The 17,855-nt window shown below is 42.0% G+C and overlaps 1 protein-coding gene across 2 annotated transcripts; it reads left to right on the top strand.

The window, feature by feature from the left end:
- Positions 1 to 5,827: 5,827 nt before the first annotated feature.
- Positions 5,828 to 16,969, top strand: LOC118809027 (gastrula zinc finger protein XlCGF7.1-like). Of its 2 annotated transcripts, XM_036571957.1 has the most exons (4): positions 7,504 to 8,287; positions 9,393 to 10,384; positions 14,204 to 14,943; positions 16,882 to 16,969. In XM_036571957.1, exons 2-3 carry the CDS (start codon positions 9,459 to 9,461, stop codon positions 14,910 to 14,912), a joined length of 1,635 nt encoding a protein of 544 aa, XP_036427850.1. In that variant the 5' UTR covers positions 7,504 to 8,287; positions 9,393 to 9,458; the 3' UTR covers positions 14,913 to 14,943; positions 16,882 to 16,969. The 2 variants fall into 2 exon arrangements, with proteins under 2 accessions (XP_036427849.1, XP_036427850.1); XM_036571956.1 differs by lacking the exons at positions 14,204 to 14,943; positions 16,882 to 16,969 and adding an exon at positions 5,828 to 6,466 and having other exon boundaries at positions 7,583 to 8,287; positions 9,393 to 10,592.
- Positions 16,970 to 17,855: the final 886 nt, after the last annotated feature.

Here is a 17,855-nt window from a genome sequence, read left to right on the forward strand (position 1 = left end):
ATGTTCTTGGGGTGCCCATATATGCTGTCGGCCCAGATGTAGCTGAGGATGCAGAGCACACAAAACTAAACTTCTTGAGGTTGTTGGAGATGGTCCTGACTGTTCTACGCTCACCCCGTGTACTTCACAATGTCCTCGAGGATGAAGGCCAATGACGCTGAATCGCCCACTTTCGTCAGGGAAAAGTGCCAAGTTGTTATCATCCGTGATATACGGAGTGCTACAACATGATGCATAGAAGACAGCAAGGGTTCAAGTTGAAATCTGTACTAATAAAGTCAAAGTAAAACCTCAAAATACAAACTATATATATATATATATATATATATATATATATATATATATATATATACACACACACACACACACACACACACACAAACTGTATAACTGATTCCTCAGGGTGGGAAAGACTGCCTTCCCTCTACCCCTACTCTGGGTCTGAGCTCCATTTCTCTATGGGCAGAATGAATAGGGTTTTCGAAAAATCGCCTCTATCGCCCCCTGTGGTAGATAAAAATGTTCAGAACCCGATACGTTTTGTCCTGTGAACATTCTTCTCCCGAATATTACTGGATCCTCTGAATTACGAGGTCGTTAAAGAGCTATAATACTAATATTGCTACATGCGAGCTAAAGCTACTGCGCATCAGTTTGATGTCACTAAGCTACACTATTCTAAGGTGGGCTGTGCCGGTGCTCTGACAAGCTGTGCTACCTTATCGAGATATAGCGCATATTTACAGGTATACCCGTAAATAAAACCTCTAGGTGGGATATTTTGAGGCTAAAACTCCTTGTTAAAAACACTACCTGTGTTAAACTACGAGGCTGAATTTAGCTTCTTTTTTCGCAGCTTTTTGTTTGAATGTTCCCGTTCCACCTTAAATGGTGCAGCAGCTGTGACCAGCTATCGCAAACATTAGCAAACAAGACAAAATACTGAGCTGTCAGTTCTGTGAAACAGCAAAAATCAGTTAAAGTTACTCAGCTATTCAGTGGAAACAGAGAAACCTCCTCATATCAGGCCTTTCAACCCTCCATGAAGCTGAAGTCAGCCTCTTTTTCGCCGGCTGCTTGTTCGAATTTTCCTGTTCCAAAAAGTCGAACAAAAAGCTGACGAATGTCCTGAGAAAAAAAAGTTACCAGCATTAAAGTAATAATTAGGATATTCTGAGAGCCGAAATCAGTTTATCAGGTGGTGATAACCTGCTTAAGGAGGCGGTCAGTCTAATGATGTGAATTCAGTGCGCAGTAGCTTTAGCTCACATGTAGCGATATTCATATTTCAACTCTTTAATGACCTCGTAATTCGGAGGATCCAGTGTTGTTCGAGAGAAGAATGTTCACAGGACAAATGTATCAGGTTCTGAACATTTTTATCTAACACAGGGGGCGACGGAGGTGATTTTTCGAAAACCCTATTCATTCTGGCTATAGAGAAATGGAGCTCAGACCCGGAGTTCCTAATATGGGCATAAGAGCATGGCGCCGACTACAAAATGACCACACGACTACAGTAGTCTATTTCCACCACTCACAGACTACACCTCCTTTCTGAAGAAACCATAGAAACCATTAAGTGTGTCTGTTGGTTCCCGATGGTTTTGTAATGTGTTTTGTCTTTTTTAATGGGTTGATATCACAGTGTAGAGGATTCTAATGGTTTAACAGGTGATCAGTGGCTGATTCTAAAGGCATTTGATGGTTTACTGAAGGGATCTAAAGGTGTTCTACAGAAATTTAGTGGTCTTTATTGGAAGCCATTAAGCCAATTCCCGTTAGAAAGCAAAATCATTAGGTTTTAATCCTAATGGTTTGAAATGTTCCTATTTTTAGGAGGGTTTTTGTGCTTTTATTGCGTCGAAAAAAAATACAGTCCAAAAAGTGGAAATTAGTCAATATAAAATACAGAGAATAAAACAGATGAAAATAGTGACACTGCTGTTATTACAAATAACAATGAAGGGTCGCAAACAGAGAGATAAATAGTGTTCAGTTCATTCTGTCTGCACGAGAACACGAGGCGGACAGAACACTATTACAGTCCAGGAGGAGGCGCTGTTTCTGTAACTATGGCTCTCCAACTCCAGTAAAGCGGAGGAGAAGAAGATCTGACCGTCAATGCCATAGATATACACATCTAGATGCTGCATTGTCTGTTGTTCTCTATCTGAGGCGATACGTCTGCGCATCCGCCATGTTGGAGCGGTCATGATCCGCTTGTAAACAAATTCACTTGAATTGAGAGACGATGAGTCTCAGGATTAAATCAGCCTCAACTTCCTTATTACTCAACCGATTTTCACCAAATCTGTTTTGTTATAATCCTCAGACACAGATTAATCTGGGCTGCACGGATCTGCTCTCGGTAGCTTTTATTTCTTTAATAACTGATCGTGATAATTAGCCGTCCAGACCAGCAGGAAATTATTCAGTCTGCACCTGACGTTAAAAACCAAGTTTAGCGCTCTGGCAGAAACATAATCTCACACACATCAGCAAATAGTGCAGATGCACCATTTAAGGTGGAACAGGAAAATTCGAACAAGAAGCTGGCAAATAAGAAGCTAACTTCAGGTTTGTGTAAGAAGGTGCTAACATTAATCTATCATGAATATCTACACGGATTAAGGAATGCTATAGCTCACCCAGCTACAACATACCATCATAATAAATAAATAACTACTACATAAAGTTAAGACCTCCTGAATAGACTATTAAATGAAATAAGCTTAATATAAAACCACAGAGAAAACAATCACATCAGCAGGTTCACACATAAACATCACACAGACAATACGCATCACACAAACATGAGCGTGGATCGCTGCGTTCCCTCCGTTATATTATCCTATCCCGCTTTCTGAGAGCAATATTCTTGAAATTGTGTAATTTTGAACAGTATCTTACTTAAACTGCCGCTCTGTAATGGTGCTGAATGCAGTCCAGCAGCGATGTTGACCGCTCCAAAATGGCGGCGCCGTTGACGTGCCTGGCTGGACCCAATGCGGCATCTAGGTATGTATATCTATGGTCAGTGCTGCTTCATAGAGGCGCTGGAGGAGCCGGAGCTGCTGAAGGTGGGGATCTTCTTCATCTCACACACTGAGTTTATATTGATCCTAAAAGAAACGGATGGAGAGATGAACATTTTGACCTCTTAACCTTTAATAACCTTCGCGGTTTACATATCGATCATTAAACAGCTGAGATGTAAACAGAGGCGTTTGATGTGGTTTGATGTGAAACGCTCTGTTCTAGATTAACTTACCGATTCAGAATTCCCTGCTGAAAAAAGACTCTTAGAACCGTTGGGATTAAAATCTGATGGCGTTTCTTTCTAATGGGAATTGGCTTAATTGTTATCATTAGAGACCACTAGTTTCCTTTAGGACAACTGCAGACCCCCTTAAGCAACCATCAAATACATCTGCAATCAGAACACCTGTTAAACAATTAGAGTCCTTCACACTGTGATATTAACCAATCAGTAGAGCACAGAACCTCATTAGAGACTACTGGACACCAGCAGAACCTTTTAATGCTTTCTATGATTTCTTTCAGCTGGGTTGTTCACAGTGGTGGTGATAGGAACCAGACGTCCACCTCTAAAAGCTCCCTCACAGAAAGTTACTACATGAAATGGTTATGAATTCACTGCCTGACGACTGAGACACTGTTTTATGATAGTTTTGAGAACTTAAACTCCATTCATGGTGGAGGGATACATGCAGGGCGCTGAGGCAAAATAGTCCCCAAAGAAAACTTATTTCAGATTTTCCACTATTTTCCATCATCAACATTCCATATAAACTCAGAAGACTCGTGTAGGTTCACTGATGGTTTTGGATAGTAAATAAAATGTCTATATTTGTGTTGTACTCATGGCGACCCCTGGTTCCTATCACCACCACTGTAAAGACATCTGAACCATTTCACACCAAACCACTCTGAATCACTCTGATTACATCTCACACACTGAATTATGGGGAGAAGCTTTTCCAGTAATCTGTTGTTTTGTGTGCACAGAGGGCTCCACTGGCTTCATTATTATTTGTGTGCACATAAAACAGATAATATAAAAATAATGTGTAAAAAAAAATAAAATAAAGCCTTTCAGAACATGCAGGTACAGTTCAGTTCAGGTTTGTCACTATAGATGTTCATTTTTAAGACATTATTTCAATTAGGACGATTAAAATATTTAATCACATTGATTTTGTAGTTAATTTTGTTTAATTGCATTTGTTTTCCATGCTGAAAAAAACAGCACTGGCCAAAGCTGGTTCATGCTGGCCTTGTGCTGGTTAAACTGGTCACCAAGGAGGGTCTTGCTGGTTGTTCTAACAGAGTTATAATCTCAAATTTGACCCTTAAAAGGTTTAGTTTCGTTTTAGATAAGTACACAGTGCTACAACACAAAGTAGCTCTACAAAGACTTAACCTAAACGCTAACACCTGAGCGCTATACATATACATATAATAATAAATAAAGAGCTCATCCATAACTGTTTTACCCCTCAAACTTGCAGTATCTGTTTGACTTCTGAGTACACGCAGCATAAAAATGTAAATGTATAAATATTGATACAGCCATCGTGAGCTTAACCACGATGTATTGTCATATTGATATTTTTAATGCAGTTCTTGTGGTGTGAGGATGTCCTAAAATGTGCAGTGTAGTATTTTTATTTCAGATATCTGTTCTTTGTATCAGCCAGTGCTTACGTTTTCAGTGTTGGTATCAGCGAAGAAAAAGAAGAAATATTTATAATATTTAAACCAATTTTCAGAGTTATTGTTTCTCTCTTGATTTAAATAAACACCGATCATTGGGCATAAAGCAGGAAACATCCCGAACAGGCCACCAGTCTTTGCAGGGCCCGTCCCATAAAAAATATATGAATATTCTTTTATCCTGGGCACAATCAGCAGTTTTACACTTTCATGCTTTTATTGCTTTTCCCACTAAGTTTGTCATATTTTCTTTCTTCCTCTAGAAATGGACGAAGTTCTACTATCCACCTTACTGCTCAGCTTAAATTTGCCTCTCACCACATCACACCGCTGAAATCAGGAGGGATTAAATGTGAGAATATGGAGTCCAGAGGAAGCTCCAGCACTCAGCAGATGTCCTCCGGTACTGAACACACTAACACGTCTCACAGTCAAACACAGAACAACACAGGAGCGAAGAGACCTCACGACTGCTCAGAGTGCGGGAAGAGTTTCAAATATTCGAGCCATCTCAAAACACACCAGCGCGTTCACACTGGAGAGAAACCGCATCTCTGCACAGAGTGTGGAAAGAGATTTGTTAAACTCTGTGAACTCAAAGTGCACCAGCGCGTTCACACCGGAGAGAGACCGTATTCCTGCTCTGAATGTGGGAGGAGTTTTACTCAGAAGTACGATTTCCAAACACACCAGCTCATTCACACCGGAGAGAAACCGCATCGGTGCTCAGACTGTGGGAAGTATTTTAGAGAGAGTTGTACCCTGAAAAAACACCAGCGCTCTCACACCGGGGAGAAACCGTACTGCTGCTCGGAGTGTGGGCGGAGCTTTAGAGACGGTTTTACCTTGAAATCACACCTGCGCATTCACACCGGAGAGAAACCGTATCACTGTTCAGAGTGCGGGAAGAGCTTCGCCCTGAGAAGTTCTCTCCAAACACACCAGCGCATTCACACCGGGGAGAAACCGTATTACTGCTCGGACTGTGGGCGGAGCTACAGACATTTGGTTACCTTAAAGAAACACAAGTGTGTTGAGAGGACGGTGAAATACTCATAACACAATTCATGAGCAATTTTTGGAAAAACCTTAATGGATGTAACCTGTGGTTTTGTTGATTTGCTTCTGATGAAGGCAGTTTCAGGAGTTTCGGACTCCTGAATTTGGATTTGTTTGGTTATGTGTGATTTATATCTTGAACGACTTCCTGGTTAATATGCACCAAATTTGAGGTTGGAGTGAAAAAATGACTGTTGGAGTTTTTATACTCACCAGTTTTGTTAACTGCTGCTCCAGTGCTCAGATATATAACTGAGAGAGAGTCTGAAACCCTGTCTGCTTAAAACGTTTGGTTAATTGAAGGATTTGCTTTCCATGATGAAGCTCACACTGCCTGCCAGTTGATGTAACTAGGACATCAATGATGTTCATGATTTGCATCAGAGGGACCCAACAGGTATCCTGTCTCCTGATTGACTGTAGCTGCGTTCTGAAGTCTAGGCTGCATTTCTCGGCCGGTACGTCATAGAAGACCGTTCCAAAGTGAAGGACCCTTCATATACAGCCTAGAAATGCAGCCTACGTTCTGAGTGATTTTAAGGACGCAACTGATGTATCCTTACAGGCCTTCGTTTACCCCCAGTTCTTTCTGCACACGAATGACATGAAGGACAAAAAAAACAGCACCAGGAAAGTGAAGCTGTTGGTGCAGAGCTAGTTTTAACATGTAAGTTGTTCACATACTTGAACGTCTTCATCACCTTATAAAGTGTAAAATGATTGATTAATTAAAGCATTCATCTATACACTGATCAGACATGACATTATGACCACCTCCTTGTTTCTACACTCAATGTCCATTTTATCAGCTCCACTTACTATATAGGTGCACTTTGTAGTTCTACAGTTACAGACTGTAGTCCATCTGTTTCTCTGCATACTTTGTTAGCCCCCTTTTACCCTGTTCTTCAGTGGTCAGGACCCCCATGGACCCTCACAGAGCAGGTACTATTTGGGTGGTGGATCATTCTCAGCACTGCAGTAACACTGACGTGGTGGTGGTGTGTTAGTGTGTGTCGTGCTGGTCTGAGTGGATCAGACACTGCTGTGCTGCTGGAGTTTTTAAACACCTCACTGTCACTGAGGTGAGAATAGTCCACCAAGAACTGAGAATAGTCCATCAACCAAAAATATCCAGCCAACAGCGTCCTGTGACCACTGATGAGGGACTAGAGGATGACCAACACTAACTGTGCAGCAGCAGATGAGATATCGTCTCTGGCTTTACATCTACAAGGTGGACTGACAAGGTAGGAGTGTCTAATAGAGTGGACAGTGAGTGGACACAGTGTTTAGCAGCACTGCTGTGTCTGATCCACTCAGACTAGCGCAACACACACTAACACACCACCACCACGTCAGTGTTACTGCAGTGCTGAGAATGATCCACCACCCAAATAGTACCTGCTCTGTGAGGGTCCATGGGGGTCCTGACCACTGAAGAACAGGGTAAAAGGGGGCTAACAAAGTATGCAGAGAAACAGATGGACTACAGTCTGTAACTGTAGAACTACAAAGTGCACCTATATAGTAAGTGGAGCTGATAAAATGGACAATGAGTGTAGAAACAAGGAGGTGGTCATAATGTTATGCCTGATCAGTGTATAGATGAATGCTTTAATTAATCAATCATTTCACACTTTATAATGTTATGCCTGATCGGTGTGTATATCATATACACAAATACTTCTGATTAACATATGTAGTTTATCATACTGCATAAGCTTGTTGGCATATTAGCTACCATAGCAACCAACACAAGGGCTCCATTTTCTCTCACCAGTTCCCTCACAAGTTTTGTGCTGCAATTTCAAGAGGCAGGACCTTTCTGGTGACATCATAACGCAGCCTCGTTAGGACTGTTCCATTTGTGTGACCGATAGGCTACTAAGGTGGAGTCTTCATAGGACAGTCGTACTGAGGACCCCACCCTACCTCGGCTGCAGCCTAGGCTTTGGAATGCAGCTCGTATCTCATAGGTAACCAACCAGTTGAAATCTTCTCTCTCTTATCTAACCACCTCTAAGAAACCCACCTGAGAACTGTATTTCGGAGGGAACCCAACAGATACTCTCACTCCTAATTGACTACATCTTAAAGAACCCAACGGATACCCTCTATCTTAACTCACCGTATCTAAGAAGAACCAAACAGATACCCTCACTGCTCACTGACCATAGTTCTGACCATTTATGCTTGCTTTTATTATCTGATCAGTCAATTAAATGCTCATATAAACTGATACCCATTCATAACTCAGGATGCGAGTGAGGCTTCTGGTAATATTGGTGGATAAAAACAATGCGCCCTGCATTGCTGCTGTGAGTCTCCAGTGGTCTTTCCAGTGTAAATGCCCTGCAGTCCAGGTGGAGGCGCTGTTTGTCTGGGATCCTCCAACCCCAGTAAAGCGGAGAAGAAGAAGATCTGATCAGCTGCCTGAGCCTCCTGAGTTCTGCTGGAGAGAGAAGCAGGAGCTGCAGTGCTGAAGGTGAGGAGATGCTCAGCACTACACAGTGTTAACAGTATGATTTGTATTGAGCCTTAGAGAATCAATTAGAGAGAGAACAGTTTGAACTGTAGCATCAAAAAATCGTAATACACATATTTTTTAATGAAAAATGCATTTTAAAAAATAACTGCTACAGAGCATCAAACCACATGTTGTCAATCATGGAATGTCCACTAAAATATGTAATTTAATTCATTTGTATTCTATTTTTTCACAATTACCTCAGAATAAAGTCGGTCACACCAGTGACTTCAGCTAAAAGCTTCATATAAAATCATGAGCTAAATGAGAAAATCTCTGATAACTGAAAGACACAGTGGACTCACCATGTGCTTTTCTTCATAGATCCTCAGAAAATAGGTAAAAGGAAGTCAAGTGATGTCATCAGTGTGACTTTTATTTCAAAGTAAGAGATTTTTTGTTGCGCAGTAACACCAGTGACACGACTCCCGGGGACAACTTTCATCATATATTTTATATTTGTTTGGCATTTGTTTTCTTTATGTCATTTAATTTATATATCCCATAGTCATGTACAGATTATTGTGGTTAAAATTGCAGAAAAACATGTTTTTTACCTCAAAATATGGCCTCACCCTTCACACATGACTGTGGGGACAACCATTTCTGTGGTGCTTGGAATTCTAAAAAATTGATTTAATAACCAATGTTGCTAAATTGAGGCTCAAGAAGGTGTAATTGTTAAAATAACTTATTATTTAGATATATAATATATATCATATATATAATATGTATAATATAGTTTTATTTTAAAATATAAATTGTAACCCTGTTGTAATATTTAGTATAAGTATTAGGTGTTAAGTATAATATATCTGTAAACGCTAGGGACAAAAAAATGGATGTTTCTGTAGACCCATTTTAATATATATATATATATATATATACACACACACACACACACACACACACACACACTTAATAAATAACTCATTTTGCAAAATAGCTAAAAACAGAACAGAGTAATAATATATAGTTAGACCTGTGGTGTTTACATGTAAGCAGCATCTTCTCTGGCTCAGCAAAAATGGTGCTGAATGTTGTTTCACGTCCACATTTGCAGCACTAGTCTTCAGTAAGCCATCCAGAGGAAAACCTTGCACTTCTGAGAGCAGAAGAGATTAACTGTATGAATATGGAGTCCAGAGGAAGCTCCAGCGCTCAACAGACGTCCTCCGGTCCTCTCCACGCTAACACGTCTCACAGTCAAACACAGAACAACACAGGAGCGAAGAGACCTCACGACTGCTCAGAGTGCGGGAAGAGTTTTCACTATCCGAGTCATCTGAGAACACACCAGCGCGTTCACACTGGAGAGAAACCGTATCAGTGCACAGAGTGTGGAAAGAGTTTTAACCAGCAGAATAGTCTCCAACTACACCAGCGCATTCACACCGGAGAGAAACCGTATCCCTGCTTGGAGTGCGGGAAGAGATTTACTCAACACAGTGATCTCCAGATACACCAGCGCACCCACACAGGAGAGAAACCCTTTCACTGCTCTGAGTGCGGGAAGAGATTCGGGGGCAGAAGCACACTTAGAAAACACCAGCGCATTCACACCGGAGAGAAACCGTATCACTGCTCAGAGTGTGGACAGAGCTTTACTCTGCAGAGTTCCCTCCACCGACACCAGCGCGTTCACACCGGAGAGAAACCGTACGAGTGCTCAGAGTGCGGGAAGAGATTCATTCAACAGAGTGATCTCCATGTACACCAGCGCATTCACACAGGAATGAAACCGTATGACTGCTGGGAGTGCGGGAAGACTTTCGCTCTACACAGTAGCCTCCAGCGGCACCAGCGCCTTCACACAGGGGAGAAACCGTATTACTGCTCGGAGTGTGGGCGGAGTTTTAGAGACAGCACTACCTTCAAAACACACCAGCGCATTCACACCGGAGAGAAACCATATCTGTGCTCAGAGTGTGGCAAGAGCTTTGCTCTGAAAAGTTCTCTCCAGTCACACTGGCGTATTCACACCGGAGAGAAACCGTATTACTGCTCAGAGTGTGAACAGAACTTCAGGCATTTGATTACCTTAAAGAAACACAAGTGCACTGAGAGGAAGATGAAATACTCGTGAGACATGATTAACCTGTGTTTTTGCTGATTATGTTGCTTCTGATGAAGGCAGTGGTTAATATTATAACAAAAGTTATTGACTTTGTTTGTATGACTTTGATGAAGTGTGATTGTCTTTAAAGACTGTGTTGTTTTAGTTAACAGATGTGCCAAATTTGATGTTGCAATTTGAAGTAAAAAAGCCCTGCATTACTTGTATGTCAGATTGGTTTTTGTCCAAATGGTAAGGTGTTTTCTTTTTTTTTGTTCTGGATTTTTCTCAGTCTTCTCCCCAATTTAGTTGTATCCAATTCCACCCACTAGTTAGAACTCCACCAATCATAGAATACCACCAGCGCTAGGAGGGTGAAGGCAAACACAGGCTTCCTCCAAGTCCTGTGAAGCTCCACCGCATCTTTTCAAACTGCCGTTAACGCAGCGTCATTGTACAGCTGAACGTAGAGGAGATCACTAACCACTAGTTCTGATACGTCAGCTAACAGATGCTGACTAGCATTGCGCTGAGTGATGGGGGGAGGTGCAGGGCAACCCTGCCCACCCAGAGAGACCAGAGAGAGCGAGGACAACTGTGCTCTCTTGGACTCCCGGGCACGGATAGCTGTAGCATCACCGGGGATCGAGCTTAGATGGTTGCGCCACTCAGGAGCCCCCAGCCAAATGGTAAGTTAACAAAGAAAGTGTGTCACAGTAATGAAACCTTGTCTAGTTGAAGAGTTTGAATGATTTAATAATTTGCTTTCCACATATATATTCTATTTATTTACATTGTCTGCAGTTGATGTACATAGAACATTAATGATCAGAGGGACCCAACAGATATCCTCTTTGAGGTCACTGTACATTAGTGGGACCCAATGTGGGAGCAGCAGTACATCAAAGGGACCAAACATCCATCCTGTCTCTTCCTTACCTGTACATCAGAGATTTTCCACTGCATGATACGTCCCGACTCAACTTTACTCACTTCTGGTACCAGCTACTTCGTTCTCCACTGCAGATATAGCGCCCCCTCAATGTAGCTGGTCATTATAGCGACACCACATGAAACTGCCGAGACATGAAGGAGACAAACTTTGTTCAGACAAGGCTGATGGCAGCGAGACAAAAGACTGCTGAAAAAAACAGGAGAGTTTGGGGGGAAAACTACATCAGAGTTCAAACAACAAGACGATTCTGGTGCTCAAAGGTGGCACAAGAGGCTACGCTAACCTGGTAGCTAACGTTAGCATATGTGTTTAGGGTGATGGTGATGATTCTTTCCAATCAATCAGCAGTCTGCAGATTTTCCATGTCACCATGGAATCGGCTCAGCTCGCGCGGAACCTCAATGGCGGTGATACCAAAAATAGTAGGTACCAGGTTTGCCTGATGGAGAACCAGAAAAAGTTGAGTCGAGTCAAGCTGGTACCATGTGGTTGAGAAGCGGCTTAACCTGTGCCCTCTCTCCTTGGTTACTGTTCATCAGCTGACCCAACAGACAGATATCTGTCTAAGGTGTCCTGTCTCCTGACCGAATGTACATCAGACGGACCCAACAGGTGTCCTCTCTAGTAACTGACTGTATCTCGAAAGACCAATCAAATGTTCTCTCCTACCTGACATCAGAGGGGTGTCCTCATTCATAAACCATTGTAGGTCTTAGATCAGAGGTTTCCAGAACTGGAGACCCCTTACTCTGCACAACTTTGTGTTTCCCTAATCTGTGTTCAGACTGCAGGTGAATCAGATTTCTCAAATCAGATCTTTTGAGGCGACTGTCCACACTGTTATCTGCAAGTGATCAGATCGGATGTGTGTGCATCTGGAATCAGAACACCTGTTAAACCATTAGAGTCCTTTATACTGTGATATCAACCCATCAGAACACTATTGGAGACGAATGGACACCAGCAGGAACCAGCAGGGTTGCATATCACAGTGTAAAGGACTCTAATGGTTTGTAAGTGTTCTGATTCCAAATGCATTTGATGGTTTACTAATGGGATCTAAAGGTGTCCTAGGTGAACTAGTGGTCTCATATGGGAACTATTAAGCCCATTCCCTTTAGAAACAAAACCATCAGGTTTTAATCCTAATGGTTCCAATGGTCTTTTTTCAGCAGGGACAGAATACCATTAGTGACTTGAATACAAATGTGTAAAAGCTGGGATGAATTATTTCTAATGACTGTGGAAGCTCGAGTTCACTACGCTTTATGGTTGCTATGGTGATGTAATTGCCTTCTAAGCTAATCAATCGGTGAGGGAGTTGTGCTCACCGGAAAACGGGTGGGATAAAAAAAAATAACGCACTCGTGAAGCCCCTGCTGTCCAGGAGGAGGCGCTGTTTCTGTAACTGTGCTTCTCCAACTCCACTAAAGCAGAGAAGAAGGTCTGACCATCAGCCCGAGCTTCCACAGAGCTGCTGGAGATGCAGGAGCTGCTGAGGTGAGGATCTTCTACACCTCACACTGATACACTCTCAGAGGAATGGATGGAGAGATCACTGTAAACTGTAGATGGAAAATATGTAAACCAACTCAGAAGCAGCTGTCATACAGACTTTTTGGTCACAAATATTATTTTCCTCTGTGGTTTGGTGTCTCAGTGCTCTTTTATTCTGTTGCTTTGCTGAAAAACAGAACACCTTAGAAACCATTACATGTTTCTGTTGGTTCCTGGTGGTTCTGTAATGTGTTTTGGGTTGTTTGAGTTGATATCACAGTGTAAAGGACTCTAATGGTTTAACAGGTGTTCTGATTCCAGATGTATCTTATGGTTTCCTAATGGGAGCTAAAGATGTCCCACAGGTAACTATTGGTCTGTAATGGTAACCATTAGGCCAATTCTCATTAGAAAACAAAATCATCCGGTTCTAATGCTTCTAAGTGGTTCAAGAGGTCTTTTTTCAGAAGCGTGGACCAGAGGCTTATCCTGTCCCTGCTGATGTTTTTGCTTTCTAATGGGAAATGGCTAAAAGAATTGAGGAATGGACTGTTCTGAAACTGGAAAATTACACCCCTAATGGCAAATATATGAATATGTACAAAAATAGAGAACACTGAGTGCAGTCGCTTGAGTCGGCTGCAGTTGCATGAAGGTAGAAGTTGTTCTTTAGTCTGGTGTTTTGGGCTGTGAAGCTCCGGTAAGGCTTTCCAGATGGTAGATAAACCAGGTGAACCAGGCTGAGATGATGCTGCTGGCTCTCCTTGGGAATCTGTCATGCTAGGTGTCCTGTATGGATGGCAGAGCAGCTCTGGTGATGAACTGAGCAGTCCCTACCCTCCTCTGGAGCTCCTATCTATCTGTCTATCTATCTGTCCGTCCATCCATCCATCTATCCATCTATCTATCTCTGGGGTGCAGTGCAGTGGCAAAAGCAGGCAGTGATGCCTCTGATCAGTGCACTCTCCACTGTGGAGCTGTAGAAACTGTTGAGGAGCTGGGGGGCAGGTTAAATCTCCTTTGCCTCCAGCAGTTCGCAAGCATGTCCCAGGATACATCTAAATTGGGTCTGGTCCATAGCTGAGGAGAGGGCCCATTAAATCACTTGACTGGAATTTTTTTTAAATTACTGAGCTATTCAAATGATATTAATTGTCAGTTTGAAATGTTTTCCTTTTTTCATCCAGACATCAATGACGTTTTCTGGAAAATCTGCTTCTAGAATCCACCCTGTTTAAAGTCACCTCCACAAACACACCAGGAGATGCCACAAAGAGAGGAACTGTACAAGGCTTGATGGTAATATGGCATTAAGAAGAAGCTCGGCTGCTCAGCAAACATCCTCTGGTGCTCTTACATCTCCCAGAAGAACGCCGAACACAGTAAAGAAGAGACTTCACCGCTGCTCAGATTGCGGGAAGAGTTTTCACCATCACAGTTATCTCCAGGTACACCAGCGCATTCACACCGGAGAGAAACCGTTTCACTGCTTGGAGTGTGGGAACAGTTTTAGAGACAGTGGAACCTTCAAAAAACACCAGCGCATTCACACCGGAGAGAAACCGTATCGCTGCTCAGAGTGCGGGAGGAGCTTTAGAGATGGTGGAACCCTCAAGAAACATCAGCGCGTTCACACAGGAGAGAAACCGTATCACTGCTGGGAGTGCGGGAAGAGCTTCACTCTGCAGAACAGTCTCCAACGACACCAGCGCCTTCACACGGGAGAGAAACCGTATCGCTGTTCAGACTGCGGCAGGAGTTTTACTGTACAGAGCCATCTAAGACAACACCAGCGTGTTCACACCGGAGAGAAACCGTATTACTGCTCTGACTGTGGGAGGAATTTTAGAGACAGCGCCACCTTCAGGAAACACCAGCGCGTTCACACAGGACAGAAACCGTATCACTGCTCAGAGTGTGGAAAGAGGTTCACCCTGAAAAGTTCTCTGCAAACACACCAGCTCATTCACACCGGAGAGAAACCGCATTACTGCTCAGAGTGTGGGCGGAGCTTCAGACATCTGAGTACTTTTAGGAGACATAAGTGCTCTGAGAGGATGATGAAATACTCATGACACCTGATTTTAATTGAAAACATTAACAGAGGTGGGTCTAGTAGGATAAACAATGCTCAAGTGAAAGTATTGATACTTGGGTAAAATAATGAGACTTGAGTAAAAGTCCAAAAATAGCAGGTCATAAAACTACTTAAGTACTGAGTAACGTACAGAACTGCAGCGGAGTTTCTTAGTAAATCCAGCATCTTTCAGCACGGAAATAGAAGTTTGTTTGGCTCTTTTTTGTGTTTTTTTAGATTATTTTGGCCTAAAATAAAATGCTAAAGCTCCAAAGTCAGAGCTGTGACCAATAGATGCTGGCGCCAACAAAGCAGAATAAAATTAACACAAAAGTAAACTTACATTAACTTACTTTAACATGAAAAAATTAGTTTTTTTCTGTCTCCTGTAAAGTTACCATTTTGGAGATACGAGGTTGTGTTCCGACAGCAGCAATGTACCTGAGTAAATGTAATTAGTTATTGCTCACCTCTGAACATCAGTGATGTAACCTTTTTATAAAGTTTCTGATTGATGCTATTGTTACTATTTTAAGTCATGCGATTTATATTTGTATGATTGTGTGATTAATGTTTTAACTTCATTGTTTTTTGTAAATATACACTCATTCTAAAATTGATAAAATTGAAATTGATGCCACGTTCCAAAAAAGTTGGGACAGGAGCTGTTTAAGTGTACCATAGAATCATACTGTCGAATCAAAACACAGTATTTGATTTCTATTCAAGTCGACTGATTTTTCTAAATTGTCAGTTAAACTATATTCTTACAAATTTGTGTAAATTGTTGCTCCAGTGCACAAATAAATATCACTCCCGGATTATATTTGTAACAATAGAGATCCCCGATGTCTCCTAACTGGTTGTACCTCTGAGGCACCAAAAAGATCTATCCTTCCTCCTACATTTTTAAAAAGATAGTTCTTCAAGGGTTCTTTAGTAAAGACATGTTTCTGTACAGAATCATGGACACTCAAAGAACCATTTGCATGCTTGATTTATATATGTATATATACACAGATCAGGCATAACGTTTCGACCACCTCCTTGTTTCTACGCTCATTGTCCATTTTATCAGCTCCACTTACTATATAGGTGCACTTTGTAGTTCTACAGTTACAGACTGTAGTCCATCTGTTTCTCTGATACTTTGTTAGCCCCCTTTTACCCTGTTCTTCAGTGGTCAGGACCCCCATGGACCCTCACAGAGCAGGTACTATTTGGGTGGTGGATCATTCTCAGCACTGCAGTAACACTGACGTGGTGGTGGTGGTGTTAGTGTGTGTTGTGCTGGTACGAGTGGATCAGACACAGCAGTGGTGCTGGAGTTTTTAAACACCTCAGTGTCACTGCTGGACTGAGAATAGTCCACCAATCAAAAATGTCCAGCCAGCAGCGTCCTGTGGGCAGCGTCCTGTGACCACTGATGAAGGACTAGAGGATGACCAACACAAACTGTGCAGCAGCAGATCAGCTATCGTCTCTGACTTTACATCTACAAGGTGGACTGACAAGGTAGGAGTGTCTAGTAGAGTGGACAGTGAGTGGACACAGTGTTTAAAAACTCCAGCAGCACTGCTGTGTCTGATCCACTCAGACCAGCACAACACACACTAACACACCACCACCACGTCAGTGTGACTGCAGTGCTGAGAATGACCCACCACCCAAATAGTACCTGCTCTGTGAGGGTCCATGGGGGTCCTGACCACTGAAGAACAGGGTAAAAGGGGGCTAACAAAGTATGCAGAGAAACAGATGGACTACAGTCTGTAACTGTAGAACTACAAGGTGCACCTATATAGTAAGTGGAGCTGATATAATGGACTTTTCTGACTTTTTGCTTTATATTGTGTGTTTAAATGTAAATACATGTCATATTTTTGGTTGCATATCTTCACTTGTAATTGAAGAATATTGTTACTCAGCACCCATATTTTTACTTTGATTACATTTCATGTTGCCAGAGTGCGCAATAACTGCACCCCAGACGCACCATAGATCACATGGTTCCAGTGTGAGTCCTCCTGCAGCCCATGTGGAGGCGCTGTGGTTCACCCACTGCTATAAAGCAGAGAAGAAGATCAGCGCCAGCTTCCACAGAGCTGCTGGAGGAGCAGGAGCTGCTGAAGGTGAGGATCTTCTACACCTCCCGCACTCATACACTGAGTCATTATTGATCCTAAGAGACAAGGTTAGGAAGATATTCCCCCTGGAAAAGAGTCAGAGCTGTCCTGTGTTCACACTTACATCATTAATGTAGTAGAATCATCATTTTGCTTCTTGTTCTTTTATGTTTGATCATCATTAAGTGTTTCATTGTGATGTTAAACTGTATCAAGAGGTCCTTTATTTGCATGTTGCATATAAAATGTGCAGTAACTGGAGAAAATACTGGGAAAATGCTCCTAAAGAAGAAGAACAGTGCTCATTACTGTAAAGCTAAGCCATGTCCATGCAGGAGATGAGCATGAACAGGAGGAAGATGATTATGATGATGATGCATAAAATTAATAACTTTGTTTTCACAGCATCAATTTGTCAACTACACTCTTAGCAAAAAAGGTTTCTTTGGCTTGTAACGACAGCGGAACCCTTTTTGGGGCTGTATAGAACCATCTACAACACATTCTGCATCAATCTGAAGAACGCTTTCATGATGGAAAGAACCATGTAATCATGCACATGGCTCTTTAAATACTATCTATGTAGAACCATTGTCTTTACTATAGAACCCTTGAAGAACCATCTTTTTTAAGAGTGTAGGTTTTGCAGAACGTGTCATTCAAATGTCAAAATGTTTGAAAAAAAAATAAAACTTACACTAAGTACATTCCATATGTTAATTTTTTGAAAAATAAATTAAGTCGTCAACTTATGTCATAATGATTCCATCTGACAGTCAATGACAGTCTTAGTGGTGCCAGGTGGGGAGGTGGGG

This window comes from Colossoma macropomum, unplaced genomic scaffold (assembly GCF_904425465.1).
Source record: "Colossoma macropomum unplaced genomic scaffold, Colossoma_macropomum, whole genome shotgun sequence".
Taxonomy (NCBI): Eukaryota; Metazoa; Chordata; class Actinopteri; order Characiformes; family Serrasalmidae; genus Colossoma; species Colossoma macropomum.

Coding starts and splice junctions, on each gene's coding strand:
- LOC118809027 (XM_036571957.1), top strand. CDS start 9,459: ATGAATATGGAGTCCAGAGGAAGCTCCAGCGCTCAACAGACGTCCTCC. Junction 10,385..14,203: donor ATTACCTTAAAGAAACACAA/GTGCACTGAGAG, acceptor TACATCTCCCAG/AAGAACGCCGAACACAGTAA.